This window comes from Salvelinus fontinalis, chromosome 18, assembly GCF_029448725.1.
Source record: "Salvelinus fontinalis isolate EN_2023a chromosome 18, ASM2944872v1, whole genome shotgun sequence".
NCBI lineage: Eukaryota > Metazoa > Chordata > Actinopteri > Salmoniformes > Salmonidae > Salvelinus > Salvelinus fontinalis.
In genome coordinates this window covers 28311144-28331600 of record NC_074682.1, presented here as the reverse complement: position 1 = coordinate 28331600, position 20457 = coordinate 28311144, and the positions used below count along the sequence as shown (strand labels likewise).

The window sequence follows — 20457 nt, the reverse complement described above, 5'->3', positions numbered from 1 at the left end:
TTGCTAGGTTTCGTGACAGTTTGTACTGAACAACACGTTACCCCAAAGCGGTACGTACTGTTCTTAAACAGCCTTGGAGCTACACTTGCTTCTGTTTGGTGGGTGCAGCGAGGTGTGGTCTGATCAATATGGGTGTGACCACTTGAAATCGCAAAACTCGTGCAGCACTTCATACACAATCGCCCTCTGGGCCGTCATAATCACGTCGTTCTTCAACTGGCCATTCAGTACTGTTTCCGTTTCCGTTGAATTAAACGTTGAACGCCGTTTTGGTGTACTGAAAGCACCCCTGGCCATTTCGTTGAATTAAACCTTGCACACATAGAGCTCGTGTCAGTCTATGCCTTGTATTCTGACCTGCCTTATTAAATAACCAGGACACTGTTATTGATTATGAGGAGCACATGTAATCATTTTATTTGCATGTGGTTATGATGTTTTATATGAGTAATTGCTCTTAATTGAAGAGGTGAATTGTTTGTTCCTTTTGCCATGCTCAGGTAGGGGGCTTGTCAATCGAAGCTGCGTTCGGGAGCGGCAATTATCCTGCGGTGTTGCAGTGTGTGTGTTCAAGCGGTAAGGCTAACATGCTGACCAGACCGGACACGTCGCGTGCGCGAGCGTCGCAAAATAAATGTAGAAATCCATGCTATTCAATTATTGCACCCACACTGCTCGCGCGCGCCAACGAGCGTCTGCGACGCCAAAATAGAAGTCATTCCTATTTCTGACGCAGATCGCGCTGAAAGTAATCTCCTCATTGGTTTATAGAAGCAGGTACCCACATCCCATTTCCTCATTGGTTATACCCACGTGGATGATTGAAAGACGAACTTTGTTGCCGGTTGTCTGGTAATACAATGAAAGTTTAGATGCGATCACTATATAAGTTCAAAGATGAAAAAGCCTGGAAGGAGGAGAGATGACTAGAAACGATTCGGTTGGCCGTTTTATGTGTGGATTAATTTTCAGGGGGAGAGGTCCTTGTGCATTTCAGGTAAAATAACAACTCAATGTTTATATCCCAGGACAAATTAGCTAGCAACAGCAAGCTAGTTAAATAGGACAAATTAACGTTAGCTAGCAAGTGCAAGCTAGCTAGCTAAATTGCCATACATGTTTAATGCTTTTCGACCTGTCCCCAAATTAATGTCATTGGTTCAGAGTTTGTTTTGATATTTTATTAACCTGCGTTTCGTGATCGCGTTTGGCAAAATAAATTTATGCACGATAGCGCACGATGGCGCACGCGCGCAGCCGGTTTGGGGTCCGTGTAACGAAGTCGGCTGTAGACGAAAGTCGGCGCGTGAGGTCGGGGAGGTGCATATGTGACAACCAAAAATCGGACCCTGTAGTGGTTTTCCAAAAACAAGAGAACAATCAGAACAGCAGGAAACCAACTCGAGATAATCAAGCCAACTGTTGACATAAACAAAACCAATAAAGGAGATGGTTGATCTCTCTGCATTGTGCTATTCTGCCAGGTCCAGTTGTAAATGAGAACTTGTTCTCAACTGGCCTACCTGGTTAAATAAAGGGGAAATAAATAAAATAAAATAAAAATTCTGCTTGCTGGAGTTGATTCAAAATCAGGTCCAGGAGCGCTAGATATGCAAACAAACTGTTTTAAACTGTGACTCGAACCTGAACCAGAATTAATTGTATTGGGACAGTTGCATATTTAACTTGTGAGAGTAGTGTAATGGCCAACAATGCATACTCACTGCAGTTGAGTTCCTCAGTGTGGAGTACAGTCAGATGCTGTCCTCTGGTGGCTAGTTCCAAATATACCCCACACTGTTGCCCTTGGTGACTCTTTACAGTCTTCCTGTTTGCTACAGAAACCGTACTGTAGGTAGCGCCAGTGAGCTTCAGGGCAGCCATTTATCAGAGAGCAGGATGTGGGGGTTTACTGAGACACACACAGGTCTGTATGCCATACATACACATACACAGCGATGCAGTAAAATAAGCAGAGCTGAGCAGAAGCAGTTATGGAGTTGCGAGCTGAACTGCTGAAGTCCATCTGGTATGCTTTTACCTCTCTGGACGTGGAGAAGAGTGGGAAGGTGTCCAAGTCCCAGCTAAAGGTGAGAGGTCGGGGGTCAGTATAGGGGTCAAAGAGCAGGGAGGATGGGATGGATTTTCTTCCGTGTCTGTCTGCCCTTCCAATGTGTTGGTTTGTGTGTTATTGATGTTTTTACACTTAACTGTTTTTGTTAATCTTTTCAGCATTTTTTCCTTGTTTTTAGGAAAATTATATTTTTATGTAATTGCCATCAGAACTTGTTTTATTTGTTTATTTATTGATCTAGTCAGGTCAACCCCATTAGATGAGACACTTTATTTTCAAGATCTGATCTCTTTCCTGTTAGCTCAATGCGTGAGTGTGACATGTCCTTTAGCATGAGCTACACAGCACTGTATACTGATTGGTATCTTAGATAATGTTATTGCTTGATCAAACCCCTTCTATTGGAATTTGATCACATTCGTAATTAACTTCCTCATTGCACAGCCCTAGTTTTGATGTTTGGCCCCCCTCCTCAAGTCTAGAATAACAAACACATGACTGTAACTGGGCTAATTTCTGGGATTATGTATGGGCCAGACTATGGAGAAGCAATCATCAATAATCAGCTATGGCAATAGGCCTATCTCTATGTTCAGAGGCAGACCCTCTATGAGCCCCCTCATGATTCTGGGGGGCTGGTAGTGTGTTATTGCACTGGTGTTTGGGTGAATACGTGTGTGCTGTATTGTCATGTGTTATGGGTCAGTGATGTTGTGTTGAGTTGTGTGTGGGATCAGGCATTGTGACATTTCTAATCCCAGTCACACTGAGGGGCTTGGGCTCTGTGTCACTGCCGTCGCTATAACGACATTGTCAAAGAATCCCTGTGTCTCGCCACCTCCATCTCCTTGCTCTAAGACTACAGGCTCCAAAACTGAAATTATGTAAATTGAAATTGAAATTTTTGCTGGCATAAAATGTTTGAGATTTTATAAAATAAAATAAATACATTTTTTTCTGTCTGTCTGTCTCTCCCTGTCTTGTAGGTTTTGTCTCATAACCTGTACTCTGTGTTGATGAGATGTAGGTTTTGTCTCATAACCTGTACTCTGTGTTGATGAGATGTAGGTTTTGTCTCATAACCTGTACTCTGTGTTGATGAGATGTAGCTTTTGTCTCATAACCTGTACTCTGTGTTGATGAGATGTGGGCTTTGTTTAATAACCTGTACTCTGTGTTGATGAGATGTGGGTTTTGTCTCATAACCTGTACTCTGTGTTGATGAGATGTAGGTTTTGTCTCATGACCTGTACTCTGTGTTGATGAGATGTGGGTTTTGTCTCATAACCTGTACTCTGTGTTGATGAGATGTGGGTTTTGTCTCATAACCAGTACTCTGTGTTGATGAGATGTGGGTTTTGTCTCATAACCTGTACTTTGTGTTGATGAGATGTAGGTTTTGTTTAATAACCTGTACTCTGTGTTGATGAGATGTAGGTTTTGTTTAATAACCTGTACTCTGTGTTGATGAGATGTAGGTTTTGTCTCATAACCTGTACCCTGTGTTGAGGAGATTTAGGTTTTGTCTCATAACCTGTACTCTGTGTTGATGAGATGTAGGTTTTGTTTCGTAACCTGTACTCTGTGTTGATGAGATGTAGGTTTTGTCTCGTAACCTGTACTCTGTGTTGATGAGATGTAGGTTTTGTCTCATAACCTGTACTCTGTGTTGATGAGATGTAGCTTTTGTCTCATAACCTGTACTCTGTGTTGATGAGATGTGGGTTTTGTTTAATAACCTGTACTCTGTGTTGATGAGATGTGGGTTTTGTCTCATAACCTGTACTCTGTGTTGATGAGATGTAGGTTTTGTCTCATAACCTGTACTCTGTGTTGATGAGATGTGGGTTTTGTCTCATAACCTGTACTCTGTGTTGATGAGATGTGGGTTTTGTCTCATAACCTGTACTCTGTGTTGATGAGATGTGGGTTTTGTCTCATAACCTGTACCCTGTGTTGATGAGATGTGGGTTTTGTCTCATAACCTGTACTCTGTGTTGATGAGATGTAGGTTTTGTCTCATAACCTGTACTCTGTGTTGATGAGATGTAGGTTTTGTCTCATAACCTGTACTCTGTGTTGATGAGATGTAGGTTTTGTCTCATAACCTGTACACTGTGTTGATGAGATGTAGGTTTTGTTTAATAACCTGTACTCTGTGTTGATGAGATGTAGGTTTTGTTTAATAACCTGTACTCTGTGTTGATGAGATGTAGGTTTTGTTTCATAACCTGTACTCTGTGTTGATGAGATGTAGGTTTTGTCTCATAACCTGTACCCTGTGTTGATGAGATGTAGGTTTTGTCTCATAACCTGTACTCTGTGTTGATGAGATGTAGGTTTTGTCTCATAACCTGTACTCTGTGTTGATGAGATGTAGGTTTTGTTTCGTAACCTGTACTCTGTGTTGATGAGATGTAGGTTTTGTCTCGTAACCTGTACTCTGTGTTAATGAGATGTAGGTTTTGTCTCATAACCTGTACTCTGTGTTGATGATATGTAGGTTTTGTCTCATAACCTGTACTCTGTGTTGATGATATGTAGGTTTTGTCTCATAACCTGTACTCTGTGTTGATGATATGTAGGTTTTGTCTCATAACCTGTACTCTGTGTTGATGATATGTAGGTTTTGTTTCATAACCTGTACTCTGTGTTGATGAGATGTAGGTTTTGTTTAATAACCTGTACTCTGTGTTGATGAGATGTAGGTTTTGTTTCATAACCTGTACTCTGTGTTGATGAGATGTAGGTTTTGTTTCATAACCTGTACTCTGTGTTGATGAGATGTAGGTTTTGTTTCATAACCTGTACTCTGTGTTGATGAGATGTAGGTTTTGTCTCATAACCTGTACTCTGTGTTGATGATATGTAGGTTTTGTCTCATAACCTGTACTCTGTGTTGATGAGATGTAGGTTTTGTCTCATAACCTGTACTCTGTGTTGATGAGATGTAGGTTTTGTCTCATAACCTGTACACTGCGCTGAACATCCCCCACGACCCTGTGGCTCTAGAGGACCACTTCAGAGATGATGATGATGGGCCGGTGTCCAACCAGGGGTACATGCCCTACCTCAACAAATTTATACTGGACAAGGTACTGTACAGACACACACACACACACACAGACACAGACACACACAGACACACACAGACACACACAGACACACACAGACACACACACACAAACACACACACACACACACACACACACACACACACACACACACACACACACACACACACACACACACACACACACACACACACACACACACTTGACATCCTCTCTTTCTGACCCCAGGTGGTTGAGGGCACATTTGATAAGGAGAATGTAGATGTGTTCTGCTGGACTCTCTGTGCCAAAAAGAACTACCGGCCTAAAGATGGCGTGGGTGTTCTGCTTGATAAAGACGCCTTCCATCTCTGGTGCATCTTCAACTTCCTGTCTGAAGACAAGTATCCACTGGTCCTGGCCCCAGAGGAGGTGAGTTCTTAGCCCTGGACATATAATCCAAAATCATTTTCCTCTTTTCTTTCTTACGTTCATCAACCTTTCATGCAAATCTTGCAATAATGTCAATGGGAGATTCTGTCTCAAGTTCAGATTTGTCCCATTATGTGTCCCATTCATTCAATATGGCCCCTCTCAGGTGGAATACCTCCTGAAGAAAATCTGCTTAGCCATGAGTGTGGAGCTTAGCTGTGTGGACATGGAGGATTTCATATCCCAGGAGCCTGTGCAGCTGAGCGGCATCACAGTGTGGGCCTTCCTGGACTTTGTCAACACCGGGAGGCTGACCAGAGGCGTGGAGAATGACTCTGTCACCATGGCGATAGACAAGGTCTACCAGGAGATAGTGGGCAATATCATAAAAGAGGTGCTTTTAACATAAAGATTATTAGAAATGTTTGTGTTGATGTGCATGTAATATGCATGTAATAAACATATAAAGTATGACAGTATTTCTATAATTAGGCATGTGTAACTTTGTGTGTGTGTACGTATCTGTCCTCAGGGGTATTTGTGGAAGAAGGGTCACTTGCGGAGGAACTGGAACGAGCGCTGGTTCTCTCTCCGGCCCAGTACTCTGCATTACTACGTCAGTGAGGACCGCAAGGAGTGTAAAGGCTGTATCGAGCTGGACCACAACTGTTGTGTGGAGGTACACAACGCTGGGTTATGTAGAATAGAAGGCACAGCTGGGCTGAGAGATTTGTTCAGAGCGCAAGGCTTCATGGTAGCATGTATAGAATGAATATGACCCCATTCTTTATAACAATAAGAACGTTGGAGTGTGCAAGTTGTTGTGATGGTTATTTTCTCACAGCAGTGTTGTGGTTGCACTGACAGGTGCTACCAGAGAAGGAGGGGAAGAGGTGTATGTTCTGTGTGAAGACGCTAACTAAGACCTACGAGATGAGCGCCCCCGACACCAAGCAGAGACAGGAGTGGACCACAGGTCAGAGATCATACTCGCTACTGTACACAACACACACACTGTGTTTTTAAAGCCACGAGAACATTTAGGGGTAGATTTTGGGCAATATCTAGGAGCCGGGGTGATATTCTACTAGCCAACGGTTGTAAAATCTGTGCCATGCGATATTTTATTAAACTAGGGTTGTTTATTAATAATAATAATAATAAATTACATTTACAGACATAAATCACCAAGCTCTTTTGGCACATATTCTACTAGCCCAGTCTAAAAATACTAGCCTCGGGCCAAAGCTTAACTTTGTTCCTGCAGCGATCCAGACAGCCATCCGTCTGTGTGTAGAGGGGAAGAACTCCCTGCATAAGGACCTGAAGCTGCGACGCAGAGAGCTAAGGGAGGAGAGGGAGAAGAGGCGCACCACCAAGGAGGAGGAGCTACAACGTCTGTGCCTCCTCCAAGGGGAGAAGGAAAGCAAGCTGGCCGAGCTGGAGCTCCTACAGGTAGGTAGGGGGGAGGGGTGTGTGTGTGAGTGAGTGAGAGAGAGAGAGAGACAACAGAACTTTGGATAGCTATGTGATAAAAGCATCACAATAACCTCTGCTATATTTGTTGGTATCATTGGTGTGCAGGAGGCACAGAGGCACTCCCAGGCAGCACTGCTGCAGGAGGAGCAGAAGAGGAGACAGAAACATGAGGAGCTGCAGAGAACCCTGCAGGACCAGCTACAGCAGGCTGAAGAGGTGAGAGGCTAAGGAGATGAGATTAGCCGGGGAAGGAAAGAAGGTAGCGGAAAGAGGAGGAAGGAGAAGAGAAGGTGAGAAGGATAAGTAGAGGAGAAGGAAGGTGTGAGACAATGAGAAGAAGGACCCAACATACATGTCTAACTCTAAAGATCTTTAAGGATTTAACTGTGGCTTTGTCCTGGTTTAAGTGTGTGTTTGTCATGGGCCAGGAGCGGGACAACATGCAGGCGGAGATGGCCCTGAAGGATGCGGAGACGGACCGCCAGAGGAAGAGGATCAGGGAGCTGGAGGAGATGCAGCTCCGCCTGGAGGAGGCTCTGCACCAGGAGATTAGAGCTAGACAGAATGAGGAGACCTACCGCCTCGCACAGGCCAGGTAACACACACACACATGTATACTGTATGTACAGTATACACACACACACACACACACACACACACACACACACACACACAAACACATACACACACACACACATACACACACACACACACACACACACACACACACACACACACACACACACACACACACACACACACACACACACACACACACACACAGGTAGCACACATCATGGAAAAGGACTATCTTATACCCACTGACACTTACATGTCTTCTGTAAATGTCTGACTTCTTAGTGCTCACTGTGCTCACAGTTTCCTGTCATTTCAGTCTGTTACCGCAAATTCACACAACAAATGAAGGTAGGGGGACGTTTCACGTTGGAAGTGATGGCCTTGACCTGCTAGCTACAGTGTGTGCTTCATTTAGTGAAATCTGCAAACCACAATTACATCTTTTTAAAGATGAGTTAACCCAAATCAAAAACTAGCCAAACCAAAATGAACACTGGTATTAATCTGAAGTTGTACCTCAGTTTATTTCAAATGCAAGGAACCCTCAGTCATACACACAGCTGTGTTTGTCGGTAGACGTGTTTGCTCTCAGAGAAACACCAACGATTTCCTGTTATCTCTGCTCATTACTTGTGGTTTGTCTGCTTTCTCAGGAAATGAACATCTTAAGGTGTTATTTTCTTTTTTGACCCCCTAGGAGAGCTCAGGTTTAGTGTTTCCATAACCCTGCTCTCTGGTTGGTCCCTTCATTATGACATTGTCATAACCCTGTTCTCTGATTCATCCCCATAACCGTGTTGTCTTATTGGTCCCTTCATAATGACATGGTCATAACCCTGCTCTCTGATTGGTCCTGTATGAAATTGTCATACCTCTGCTCTCTGATTTGTCCCATCATAATGCCATGGTAATAACTCTGCACTCTGATTAGTTCATCATAACACTTCTCTGATTGGTCCTTCATAATGACATCTTCATAACCCTGCTCTCTGATTGGTCCCTTCATAATATCAATGACACATACAATAAGGAAATCAGGACACCGATAGAAGTTATAAAATACAGTACACAATAAGTGGGCATCCCTAATCTGTAACTAACATTATTAACATTGGTCCAACCAACTCATTTTAGAGCTCCAACAAGGCCTGAAGTGTAGTGTGATTAGAACCGTGCATAAGGGTTCTCTCCTTCTCTCTCTCTTCACCAGTCTGCTGGTGGAGGAGGAGGAGAAGATGAAGGTCCTGCTGGCCCTCCAAGAGGAACAGGAGCAGTACATCCTGAAGACCCAGAGAGAGAAGCAGGAGCTCAGGCAGGAGATGGTAACCAAGTCCCAGGATTTAGAGGAGGCCCAACACCAGCTGGAGAATGTTCGGGCCAACCGGCACAGAATGGACCAGGACATTGCAGTGAGTGCAAAAAAAACAACAAAAAAACAAATTTGCTAAATATAAATCTGGGAACTACTTTGCATAAAACTATAGCTAATCGACAACTACTCAATTTACACACTTTCCCCCTCCCCCCTTACATATGGATATATTATACTATAAATTGTGCCTTCCTGTATTTCACTTATGCTAACATTTTTATTCTATTCTACCATCTTTAAGTTATTTTCGCATTATTATTTTTCACTATTTCTTATTGTTGTTGCATTTTCGAGAAGGAACCTGCAAGTAAGCAGTTCGTTAGACAAGGTATACCATATGTATCCTGTACATACGACTAATAAAACTACTCAAGAAATTATAGTCCGATTAACTACCTTTGCTGCCCCGTTTGTGTGATCGGGAATGCATGTGAATGAGAATAATGTTGACGGCAAGATAACGGGACGGCAAGATAACGTTCAGGATCTTAGACTGCTGGTCAAAAGATTAGACACACCTACTCATTCAAGGGTTTCTTTACTTTTTTCTACATTGTAGAAAAATACTGAAGACATCAAAACTATGAAATAACATGTTACGAACCCCTTTGGCCTGGCAGTCTAGGGGGGATGGTAACGAGACCCGTAACATAACTCATGCAAAGTATAGTAGTGAAAAAGTAACAGTGAGAACAAATAACCAGACAACTTAAATCTACCGTCAAACACTCATGGTTTATTTGGTAAACACACAGTAAAGGGGGGGGGGGAAACAAATATCCCAAAACACCTCTAAGCTAGACTACTTCAATACTGGGTAACTAACTAACCAAAAAATAGAGTGGGTGGTCCGCCCAGTTCTAACTAGTGTTCTTAGACAAAGTATTCCTACGGGTAGTGTATGCCCATGGGCGACTTGTCTTGGTACCCCCTTTCCCACTGTCAAACAAACAGTCAAACACCATAACAAAACTAAAGGGACATGTAGTTGCTAAACCAAACATGAGATCTACAGCGAGATTGCATGACCGAGAGATTGAGCTCTAGAGAGAACAACTGACAGGGTTTTTAAACCAAGGGAAAGGGAATGTGATTGGGTAAGGGAAAAGGAGCAGGTGTCTTCTGATTGATGACTGATTGGTGACTGATTGGGGAATGACGATTGCCACCTGTGAGGGGAGAAGGAGAGAAAAGAAATACACACACAGGATACACACAGGATACCTGTATCCGTAACATAACACATATTGAATAATGTAGTAAAAAAAAAAGTGTTAATCAAATCAAAATATATTTTATATTTGAGATTCTTCAAATAGCCACCCTTTGCCTTGATGACAGCTTTGCACACTCTTGGCATTCTCTCAACCAGCTTCATGCGGTAGTCACCTGGTATGCATTTCAATTAACAGGTGTGCCTTGTTAAAAGTTAATTTGTGGAATTTCTTTCCTCCTTAATGCGTTTGAGCCAATCAGTTGTGTTCTGACAAGGCGAGGGGGGGGGGGGGGGGTATACAGAAGATAGCCCTATTTGGTAAAAGACAAAGTCCATATTATGGCAAGAACAGCTCAAATAAGCAAAGAGAAACAACAGTACATCATTACTTTAAGACATGAAGGTCAGTCAATATGGAACATTTCAAGAACTTTGAAAGTATCTTCAAGTGCAGTCGCAAAAACCATCAAGCGCTATGATGAAACTAGCTCTCATGAGGACCACCACAAGAATGGAAGAACCAGAGTTACCTCTGCTGCAGTTCATTAGAGTTACCAGTCTCAGAAATTGCAGCCCAAATAAATGCTTCAACATCAACTGTTCAGAGGAGTCTGCGTGAATCAGGCCTTCATGGTGAATTGCTGCAAAGAAACCACTACTAAAGGAAGAAGAGACTTGCTTGGGCCAAGAAAGACGAGCAATGACATTAGACGAGTGGAGATCTGTCCTTTGATCTTGAGTCCAAATTGGAGATTTTTGGTTCCAACGGCTGTGTTTTTGTGAGATGCGGTGTGGGTGAACGGATGATCTCCGCATGTGTATTTCCCACCGTAAAGCATGGAGGAGGAGGTGTTATGGTGTGGGGGTGCTTTGCTGGTGACACTGTCTGTGATTTATTTTGAATTCAAGGGACATTTAACCAGCATGGCTACAATAGCATTCTGCAGCGATACGTCATCTCATCTGGTTTGGGCTTAGTGGGACTATCATTTATTTTTTAACAGGACAATGACCCAACACACCTCCAGGCTATGTAAGGGCTATTTGACCAAGAAGTACAGTGATGGAGTGCTGCATCAGATGACCTGGCCTCCACAATCCCCTGAACTCAACCAAATTGAGATGGTTTGGGATGAGTCGGACCACAGAGTGAAGGAAAAGCAGCCAACAAGTGCTCAGTATATATGGGAACTCCTTCAAGACTGTTGGAAAAGCATTCCAGGTGAAGCTGGTTGAGAGAATGTCAAGAGTGTGCAAAGCTGTCTTCAAGGCAAAGGGTGGCTATTTGAAGAATCTAAACTATAAACTATATTTTGATTTGTTTAACACTTTTTTGGTTATTACATGATCCCATATGTGTTATTTCATAGTTCTACAATGTAGAAAATAGTAAAAATAAAGAAAAACCCTTGAATGAGTAGGTGTTCTAAAACTTTTGACCGGTAGTGTAGATAGATGTTATGCAGCACTTTCCCCCACTATGATGACTATTTAGTCACTATTTAGTTGCTGTATGTGTGTCAGTGTGCACGCTATGTTTTGTCCTTCTTGTCCGATAAACATCTCAAAATGAAGCACAGTGGCCTCTGGATTCAGCATAAAACACAATAATTTATTAATTGACTCCCCCATTGTCTTCGCTCTCACTCCATCTCTCATTTTCTTCCCCTTCACCCTTTCACATTATTTTTCTCACAACCTCTCATCCCCCTTCTTCTCAATGGTCTCCCTCAGACTGCTCAGAGGAAGCTGCGACAGGCCAGCACTAGTGTCAAACACTGGAATGTCCAGATGAACAGACTGATGCATCCTATTGGACCGGGAGGTGAGCTGAGTTGTGAGGGAAGTATTATGGTGTGTAAAGCTAAGTGTGAACAGGTGCCTGTGTCAAACTCCTTGTCCTTCCTGCATTCTCTTTTTTGCTTTCGCTCTGATTCTCTCCTCCCCTCCCTCTTTCTATCCCAGAGAGAAGACTCTCACTTGGAGGCTCAGGGGATCCGGTTGTGCGTGGGCCCACTTTACGAGACTCAAGCCTACGCCTGTACCATCAGAGGAGCGAGGGAGAGAGGGAGAAGGAGAGGGAGAGAGAGAATGAGCAGGAGAACATAGAGGAGAAGGAGTGTGAGGAGAGAATGAGCATCATAGGGAGAGAGGAGAGGCATCTGTCTCAAGCCTCCAATGGGGACTGTGCCTGAGGCCCAACACCCCCAAGCTAATATTAATGTAAATACATACCACTGGGATTGTACTATCAGATCATTTGATATCACCTTTTATTTACTTAAGAGGATGTATTTTTATGTGAGTATTTTCATCTTTCTTTTCTCTCTCTCCCTGTCCTTACTTGGTCAATTACTATGACGGTAATAATATTAGCAAAATACTGCTATTATTCTTGGTGCTTTCATGGCAGGAAAGTCTTCAAATTTGAACCATAAATGTGTTTATTCTGTAACCTCTTTTTAATTGTAATTGAAAACAAAAGCTCTGTAACAAAAACAGCAGTTGTTAATCAAACAACATGAGTCTAAATAAATCCACTGGACAACTTGGATGATGATTGTTTTTGAAATGTGGGATGAAGAGTTTGAAATGGAAATAAACTATATATAATGATTGTTACATCATATCCTTTGTGGTTGCGCCTTCCTGCTCCTTCTCTTGAAGCAGTCTGCTTTTATATACATCCTCCACCAAACAATGCTGGTGACATGCAAAACCCTGCAAAAGCTGTCCTCTACCTCTGCAGAAAATATGGTCAACAGAGACACCTAGTGGCAGTGTGGTTGACAACAATGGCAATAAAGCAAAATAGAAAGGTAGTGAACAGAATACCAGTAGAGTAGAAAATAATAGAATAGAATACTGTAATATCTCATAGGAAGCTTTACTATCAACAAACTACAGGCATGCATATAACATACATCAAAATACATGAAAAAATACATAAATACAAGACAGTCGTGAAGAGGGCACGAGAAAACCTATTCCCCCTCAGGAGACTGAAAATATTTGGCATGGGTCCTCACATCCTCAAAAGGTTCAACAGTTGCACCATCGAGAGCATCCTGACTGGTTGCATCACTGCCGCCAAGCAGTAATGTACCCTGTTACATCACTGGGGCCAAGCTTCCTGCCATCCAGGACCTCTATACCAGGCGATGTCAGAGGAAGGACCTAAAAAATTGTCAAAGACTCCAGCCACTCTAGTCACAGACTGTTCTCTCTGCTACCGCATGGCAAGCGGTACCAGAGCGCCAAGTCTAGGTCCAAGAGGCTTCTTAAAACCTCTTGGCGCACAGATCCCTTTAACGGGATCCTTTTCGTCAACAACCGCTGAATTGCAGAGCACCAAATTAAAAAAAAATTATTACAAATATTTATTTTCATGAAATCACAAGTGCAATATCCCAAAACACAGCTTAGCTTGTTGTTAATCCACCTATCGTGTCAGATTTTGAAAATATGCTTTACAGCGAAAGCAATCCAAGTGTTTGTGAGTTTATCGATCACTAGACAAAACATCACGAACAGCTAGCAGCAATGTAGATTGGTCACGAAAGTCAGAAAAGCGATAAAATGAATCGCTTACCTTTGATGATCTTCGGATGTTTGCACTCACGAGACTCCCAGTTACACAATAAATGTTCCTTTTGTTTGATGAATATTATTTTTATATCCAAAAACCTCCATTTGGTTGGTACGTTATGTTCAGAAATCAACAAGCTCGAGCGGTCATGAAGGGCAGACGAAAATTCCAAATAGTATCCGTAAAGTTCGTAGAAACATGTCAAACGTTTTTTATAATCAATCCTCAGGTTGCTTTTAACATAAATAATTGTGGAAGGACCACCAGAGGGCAGGCTGGGCTCACGGATGGTAGCCCAACAAGGCATGGGAGACAGGTGAACCAGAGGCAATTAAGCACAGCTGACACAACTAATGAGATATTCTCCTTCCCCTATAAGAGAGAGTATGGAACCAGCAAGGGGTGGAACTAGCTCTGGAAGATGTCCACCGAGACAGAGGAGCTGTCTAGGAAGAACCATTAAGACGGTGACAATGTCGTGACTTTTTGTGGTAATTTAAAGACAATCGTATTGTGTTCCTGTTTTGCTCTGGAGAAGAAGATATGTTTTGTTTCCTTTGGAGAGTTTCATTGATTCTGTTGGAGTGTTTGTGTTGTCCAAATGCCCTCAATATAGAACTTTGTTCAATCAAGAAAACCTACTCCTGACTCGTTTGTTCCACCTTCCCGCTTTAGAGTGACGCCCAATTACTTGGTCCGCTCACATAATCGATAATATTTCAACCGGACGGTAAACTATTCAATAAAAGAGATAAAGAAAATGTTGAGCTACAACTTTCGCACGCATGAACTAATCGAAGGACATTCAGCTATCCCAGTGGTTCATAACCTGGGTTCGATCGAACCCCAGGGGTTCGGTGAGTCAGTCTCAGGGGTTCGGCGGAGGTCAAGACACACATCCGACTCATATGATTCATGATGACACGCCCCACTTGGCCATCATTGGCTGCAGGTGATCACGCTACATCGCTTGGCCTATCTGTGCTGGAGGGAATTTGGTGCGCTCAGTAGTCGACTTGTGACTGTCGTGATGGTACGTCTTGTGATTTCTTTCTTAATATTTTAATCCCTTCATACTTACTATGTCGAGCAAAAAAAGAAAGTGGTCGGACGAATATGTACAATATGGATTCACATGTATAACGGAACGTGATGGGAGTCAGCGTCCTAACTGCATGATTTGCAATGCCAAGTTGAGCAATTCTAGTCTAGCACCGGCAAAACTAAGAGAACACTTCCTTAAGCTGCATGGAGATGGAAAATACAAGAACACAACGCTCGCTGAATTCAAGGTGAAGAGAGCCAGATTCGATGAAAAGGCTACTCTGCCTGTTCTCGGCTTTGTACCCTTCAACAAACCGATCCTCACAGCATCCTACGAAGTTGCTTACCTGATCGCAAAGCAGGGCAAACCACACACCATTGGTGAAACACTCATAAAACCAGCTGTGTTGAAGATGGCGAATATCATGCTGGGAAAAGAGGCTGAAGTTAATTAAGTTATCCCAAATTCCTCTTTCAAATGACACCATCAGCGACAGAATAGAATGGAATCGGAGACATTTCTGTACCCGCGGAACTGAAGCAAGCAATTGCCACGCACTTAGATGAGCTTGCAAAGTCTCTCGACGGATACTTCCCTACAAGAGAGTCATATCCAGCATGTGTGAGACAGCCGTTCACGTTTAGCGTTGAGACAACAGATGTCAATGATGAATACCTCGATGAAATCATTGAAATTCAGCAGAGCCAGGTTCAACAGCAACTCTTCAGAACAACAACGCTTTCAACGTTTTGGTGTCAACAAATGGTAATGTACCCTGTTATTGCTAAGAAAGCTCTGGAGATTTTCATACCGTTTGTTACAACATATCTTTGCGAGCAATCCTTTTCGAGGATGCTGGACATAAAAACGAAGAAAAGGAACAGACTTTGTTGCGAAAATGACATGAGAGTGGCACTTGCCAAGGTGAAGCCACGCATTTCTGAACTGGTCTCTGAAAGGCAACAGCAGAAGTCATACTGATTTGCAGTAAATATTCATTATTATGTTTTTGTTTTTGTGTGAAAATCATGTTTTGATGATTTTGTTCTTTGAACACACGGTGTTGATTTGATGCACGGTTCATTTTGTGCACCAGTAAAATATATACCTATGTTTTGAATTTGAAAAAATCATATTTTATTTTTCCAATTAAGAAGGGTTCGGTGAATGCGCATTTTTCAGGGAAGCCAGAAACCAATATACACAGGCAGTTAGAACAGCCAAGGCTAGCTTTTTCAAGCAGAAATTTGCTTCCTGCAACACAAATTCAAAAAAGTTCTGGGACACCGTAAAGTCCATGGAGAATAAGAACACCTCCTCCCAGCTTCCAACCGCCCTGAAGATAGGAAACACTGTCACCACCGACAAATCCACTATAATTGAGAATTTCAATAAGCATTTTTCTACGGCTGGCCATGCTTTCCACCTGGCTACCCCTACCCGGGACAACAGCACTGCCCTCCCCTCTGCTACTCGCCCAAGCCTTCCCCATTTCTCTTTCTCCCAAATACAGTCAGCTGATGTTCTTAATGAGCTGCAAAATCTGGACCCTTACAAATCAGCCGGGCTAGATAATCTGGACCCTTTCTTTCTAAAACTATCTGCTGAAATTGTTGCCACCCCGATTACTAGCCTCTTCAACCTCTCTTTCGTGTCGTCTGAGATCCCCAAAGATTGGAAAGCAGCTGCGGTTATCCCCCTCTTCAAAGGGGGGGACACCCTTGACCCTAACTGCTACAGACCTATATCTATCCTACCCTGCCTTTCTAAGGTCTTCGAAAGCCAAGTCAACAAACAGATTACCGACCATTTCGAATCACACCACACCTTCTCCGCTATGCAATCTGGTTTCAGAGCTGGTCATGGGTGCACCTCAGCCACGCTCAAGGTCATAAACGATATCGTAACCGCCATCGATAGGAAACAATACTGTGCAGCCGTATTCATTGACCTGGCCAAGGCTTTTGACTCTGTCAATCACCACATCCTCATTGGCAGACTCGACAGCCTTGGTTTCTCTAATGATTGCCTCGCCTGGTTCACCAACTACTTCTCTGATAGAGTTCAGTGTGTCAAATCGGAGGGTCTGTTGTCCGGGCCTCTGGCAGTCTCTATGGGGGTGCCACAGGGTTCAATTCTTGGACCGACTCTCTTCTCTGTTTACATCAATGATGTCGCTCTTGCTGCTGGTGATTCTCTGATCCACCTCTACGCAGACACTATTCTGTATACTTCTGGCCCTTCTTTTGACACTGTGTTAACAACCCTCCAGGCGAGCTTCAATGCCATACAACTCTCCTTCCGTGGCCTCCAACTGCTCTTAAATACTAGTAAAACCAAATGCATGCTCTTCAACCGATCGCTGCCTGCTCCTGCCCGCCTGTCCAACATCACTACTTTGGACGGCTCTGACTTAGAATATGTGGACAACTACAAATACCTAGGTGTCTGGTTAGACTGTAAACTCTCCTTCCAGACCCACATCAAACATCTCCAATCCAAAGTCAAATCTAGAATTGGCTTCCTATTCCGCAACAAAGCATCCTTTACTCATGCTGCCAAACATACCCTTGTAAAACTGACCATCCTACCAATCCTCGACTTCGGTGATGTCATTTACAAAATAGCCTCCAAAACCCTACTCAATAAATTGGATGCAGTCTATCACAGTGCCATCCGTTTTGTCACCAAAGCCCCATATACTACCCACCACTGCGACCTGTACACTCTCGTTGGCTGGCCCTCGCTTCATACTCGTCGCCAAACCCATTGGTTCCAGGTCATCTACAAGACCCTGCTAGGTAAAGTCCCCCCTTATCTCAGCTCGCTGGTCACCATAGCAGCACCTACCCGTAGCACGCGCTCCAGCAGGTATATCTCTCTAGTCACCCCCAAAACCAATTCTTCCTTTGGACGCCTCTCCTTCCAGTTCTCTGCTGCCAATGACTGGAACGAACTACAAAAATCTCTGAAACTGGAAACACCTATCTCCCTCACTAGCTTTAAGCACCAGCTGTCAGAGCAGCTCATAGATTACTGCACCTGTACATAACCCATCTACAATTTAGCCCAAACAACTACCTCTTTACCTACTGTATTTATTTATTAATTTATTTTGCTCCTTTGCACCCCATTATTTCTGTCTCTACTTTGCACTTTCTTCCAATGCAAATGAACCATTGCAGTGTTTTTTTTTAGTTTTTATTTTACTTGCTGTGTTGTACTCACTTCGCCTCCATGGCCTTTTTATATTTTTATTTATTTATACATATATCTGTTTGCCTTCACCTCCCTTATCTCACCTCACTTGCTCACATTGTATATAGACTTATTTTTTTATTTTTTTCACTGTATTATTGACTATATGTTTGTTTTTACTCCATGTGTAACTATGTGTTGTTGTATGTGTCGAACTGCTTTGCTTTATCTTGGCCAGGTCGCAATTGTAAATGAGAACGTGTTCTCAATTTGCCTACCTGGTTAAATAAAGGTTAAATAAAATAAAATAAAAAATATGAAACTGGTGGGGTTCAGTACCTCCAACAAGGTTAAGAACCACTGAGCTATCCACTGACGCATTTTGATAAATCTCGCTAATTTTTCAGAATAAAAGCTTGAAACTATGTCTAAAGACTGTTCACACCCTGTGGAAGCCATTGGAAAAGGAATCTGGTTGATATCCCTTAAAGTGGAGGAACAGCGGGCAATGGAACAGGGATTTCTCAAAATAAGAGGCACTTCCGGGTTGGATTTCCTCAGGTTTCGCCTGCAAAATCAGTTCTGTTATACTCACAGACAATATTTTCACAGTTTTGGAAACTTTAGAGTGTTTTCTATCCTAATCTGTCAAGTATATGCATATTATAGCATGTGGGCCTGAGAAATAGGCAGCTTACATTGGGAACGCAATTTTTTCCAAACATAAAAATTCTGGCCCCTAGCTTCAAGAGGTCAAGAGGTTACCCCCAAGCCATAAGATTCCTGAACATCTAATCAAATGGCTACCCAGACTATTTGCATTGCCCCCCCTCCCCCCCTTACACTGCTGCTACTCTCTGTTATTATCTATGCTATCTATGCATAGTCACTTAAATAACTCTACCTACATGTACACTACTGTTCAAAAGTTTGGGGTCACATTGCTTTTGAAAGAAAAGCTAGGACATGTCACATTTTTTGTCCATTATAATAACATCAAATTGATCAGAAATACAGTGTAGACATCTGTCTCAACATCAACAGTGAAGAGGCGACTCTGGGATGCTGACCTTCTAGACAGAGTTGCAAAGAAAAAGCCATATCTCAGACTGGCCAATTAAAATAAAATATTAAGATTGACAGAAGAACACAGGCACTGGACAGAGGACTCTGCCTAGAAGGCCAGCATCCCAGAGTCGCCTCTTCACTGTTGACGTTGAGACTGGTGTTTTGCGGGTACTATGTAATGAAGCTGCCAGTTGAGGACTTTTGAAACATCTGTTTCTCAAACTAGACACTCTAATATACTTGTCCTCTTGCTCAGTTGTGCACCGGGGCCTCCCACTCCTCTTTCTATTCTGGTTAGAGACAATTTGCGCTGTTCTGTGAAGGGAGTAGTACACAGCGCTGTACGAGATCTTCAGTTTCTTGGAAATTTCTCGCATGGAACAGCCTTCATTTCTCAGAACAAGAATAGTCTGACGAGTTTCAGAAGAAAGTTATTTGTTTCTGGCCATTTTGAGCCTGTAATCGAATCCACAAATGCTGACACTCCAGATAGTCAACTAGTCTAGAGGCCAGTTTTATTGCTTCTTTAATCAGAATAACAGTTTTCAGCTGTGTTAACATAATTGCAAAAGGGTTTTCTAATGATCAATTAGCCTTTTAAAAATATAAATTTTGATTAGCTAACACAACGTGCCATTGGAACACAGGAGTGATGGTTGCTGATAATGGACCTCTGTATGCCTATGTAGATATTCTATTAAAAATCTGCCGTTTACAACATTAACAATGTCTACACTGTATTTCTGATCAATTTGATGTTATTTTAATGGACATTTTTTAAAATTTTCTTTCAAGAACAAGGACATTTCTAAGTGACCTCAAACTTTTGAAAGGTAGTGTATCTGCATATATATATTTAATATATATATAAACATATATCGGGTGGTGATTAAATAATCACCATCCAATCATGAATAATTATCATTTAGGGTGTGGCATAATAACACGTTCCTTCTGTGGGTTACTGACAGTCACAGAAACATAGGGAGTGGTGTATTTTTTAAATTATTATTATTATTACTGATGGGACTATAGTTTTTTTCACCGGATATATCATATTGCTGCAAACGTACAGGAGTTCTCAAACATATTAAAGGTGATTTTACACTTTTAACATGTTTTTTCTTTCCACAATGAGTAGGTCAGACTGGGTACAAAATATGGATAACGCGCTGTGCACGCTTATTCTTAAAGTGTAAGTAAATCATTTGTAGGATAAACGTAAACTTTGCTCGTGTTGTTATTTGCCTTTCATTCTGAAAAGCAAAGTACCGTAAAATCGATACAGTGACCGCACTGACACTCGACACTACGATGTACGCGTTCATCGGATGGTGTGACGTAAAACTACG

General features: G+C 42.5%; 1 protein-coding gene across 1 annotated transcript; it reads left to right on the top strand.

Annotated features, from left to right (window-relative positions):
* Positions 1–1938: 1938 nt before the first annotated feature.
* Positions 1939–12834, top strand: LOC129815900 (differentially expressed in FDCP 6 homolog). The gene is made up of 12 exons (XM_055870096.1): positions 1939–2090; positions 5029–5169; positions 5377–5559; positions 5726–5953; positions 6092–6238; positions 6427–6535; positions 6827–7014; positions 7144–7254; positions 7467–7633; positions 8828–9026; positions 11940–12030; positions 12171–12834. Exons 1-12 carry the CDS (start codon positions 1995–1997, stop codon positions 12398–12400), a joined length of 1890 nt encoding a protein of 629 aa, XP_055726071.1. The 5' UTR covers positions 1939–1994; the 3' UTR covers positions 12401–12834.
* The last annotated feature ends 7623 nt before the right edge of the window (positions 12835–20457 follow it).

Coding starts and splice junctions, on each gene's coding strand:
- LOC129815900 (XM_055870096.1), top strand. CDS start 1,995: ATGGAGTTGCGAGCTGAACTGCTGAAGTCCATCTGGTATGCTTTTACC. Junction 6,239..6,426: donor ACCACAACTGTTGTGTGGAG/GTACACAACGCT, acceptor TTGCACTGACAG/GTGCTACCAGAGAAGGAGGG. Junction 12,031..12,170: donor GCATCCTATTGGACCGGGAG/GTGAGCTGAGTT, acceptor TTTCTATCCCAG/AGAGAAGACTCTCACTTGGA.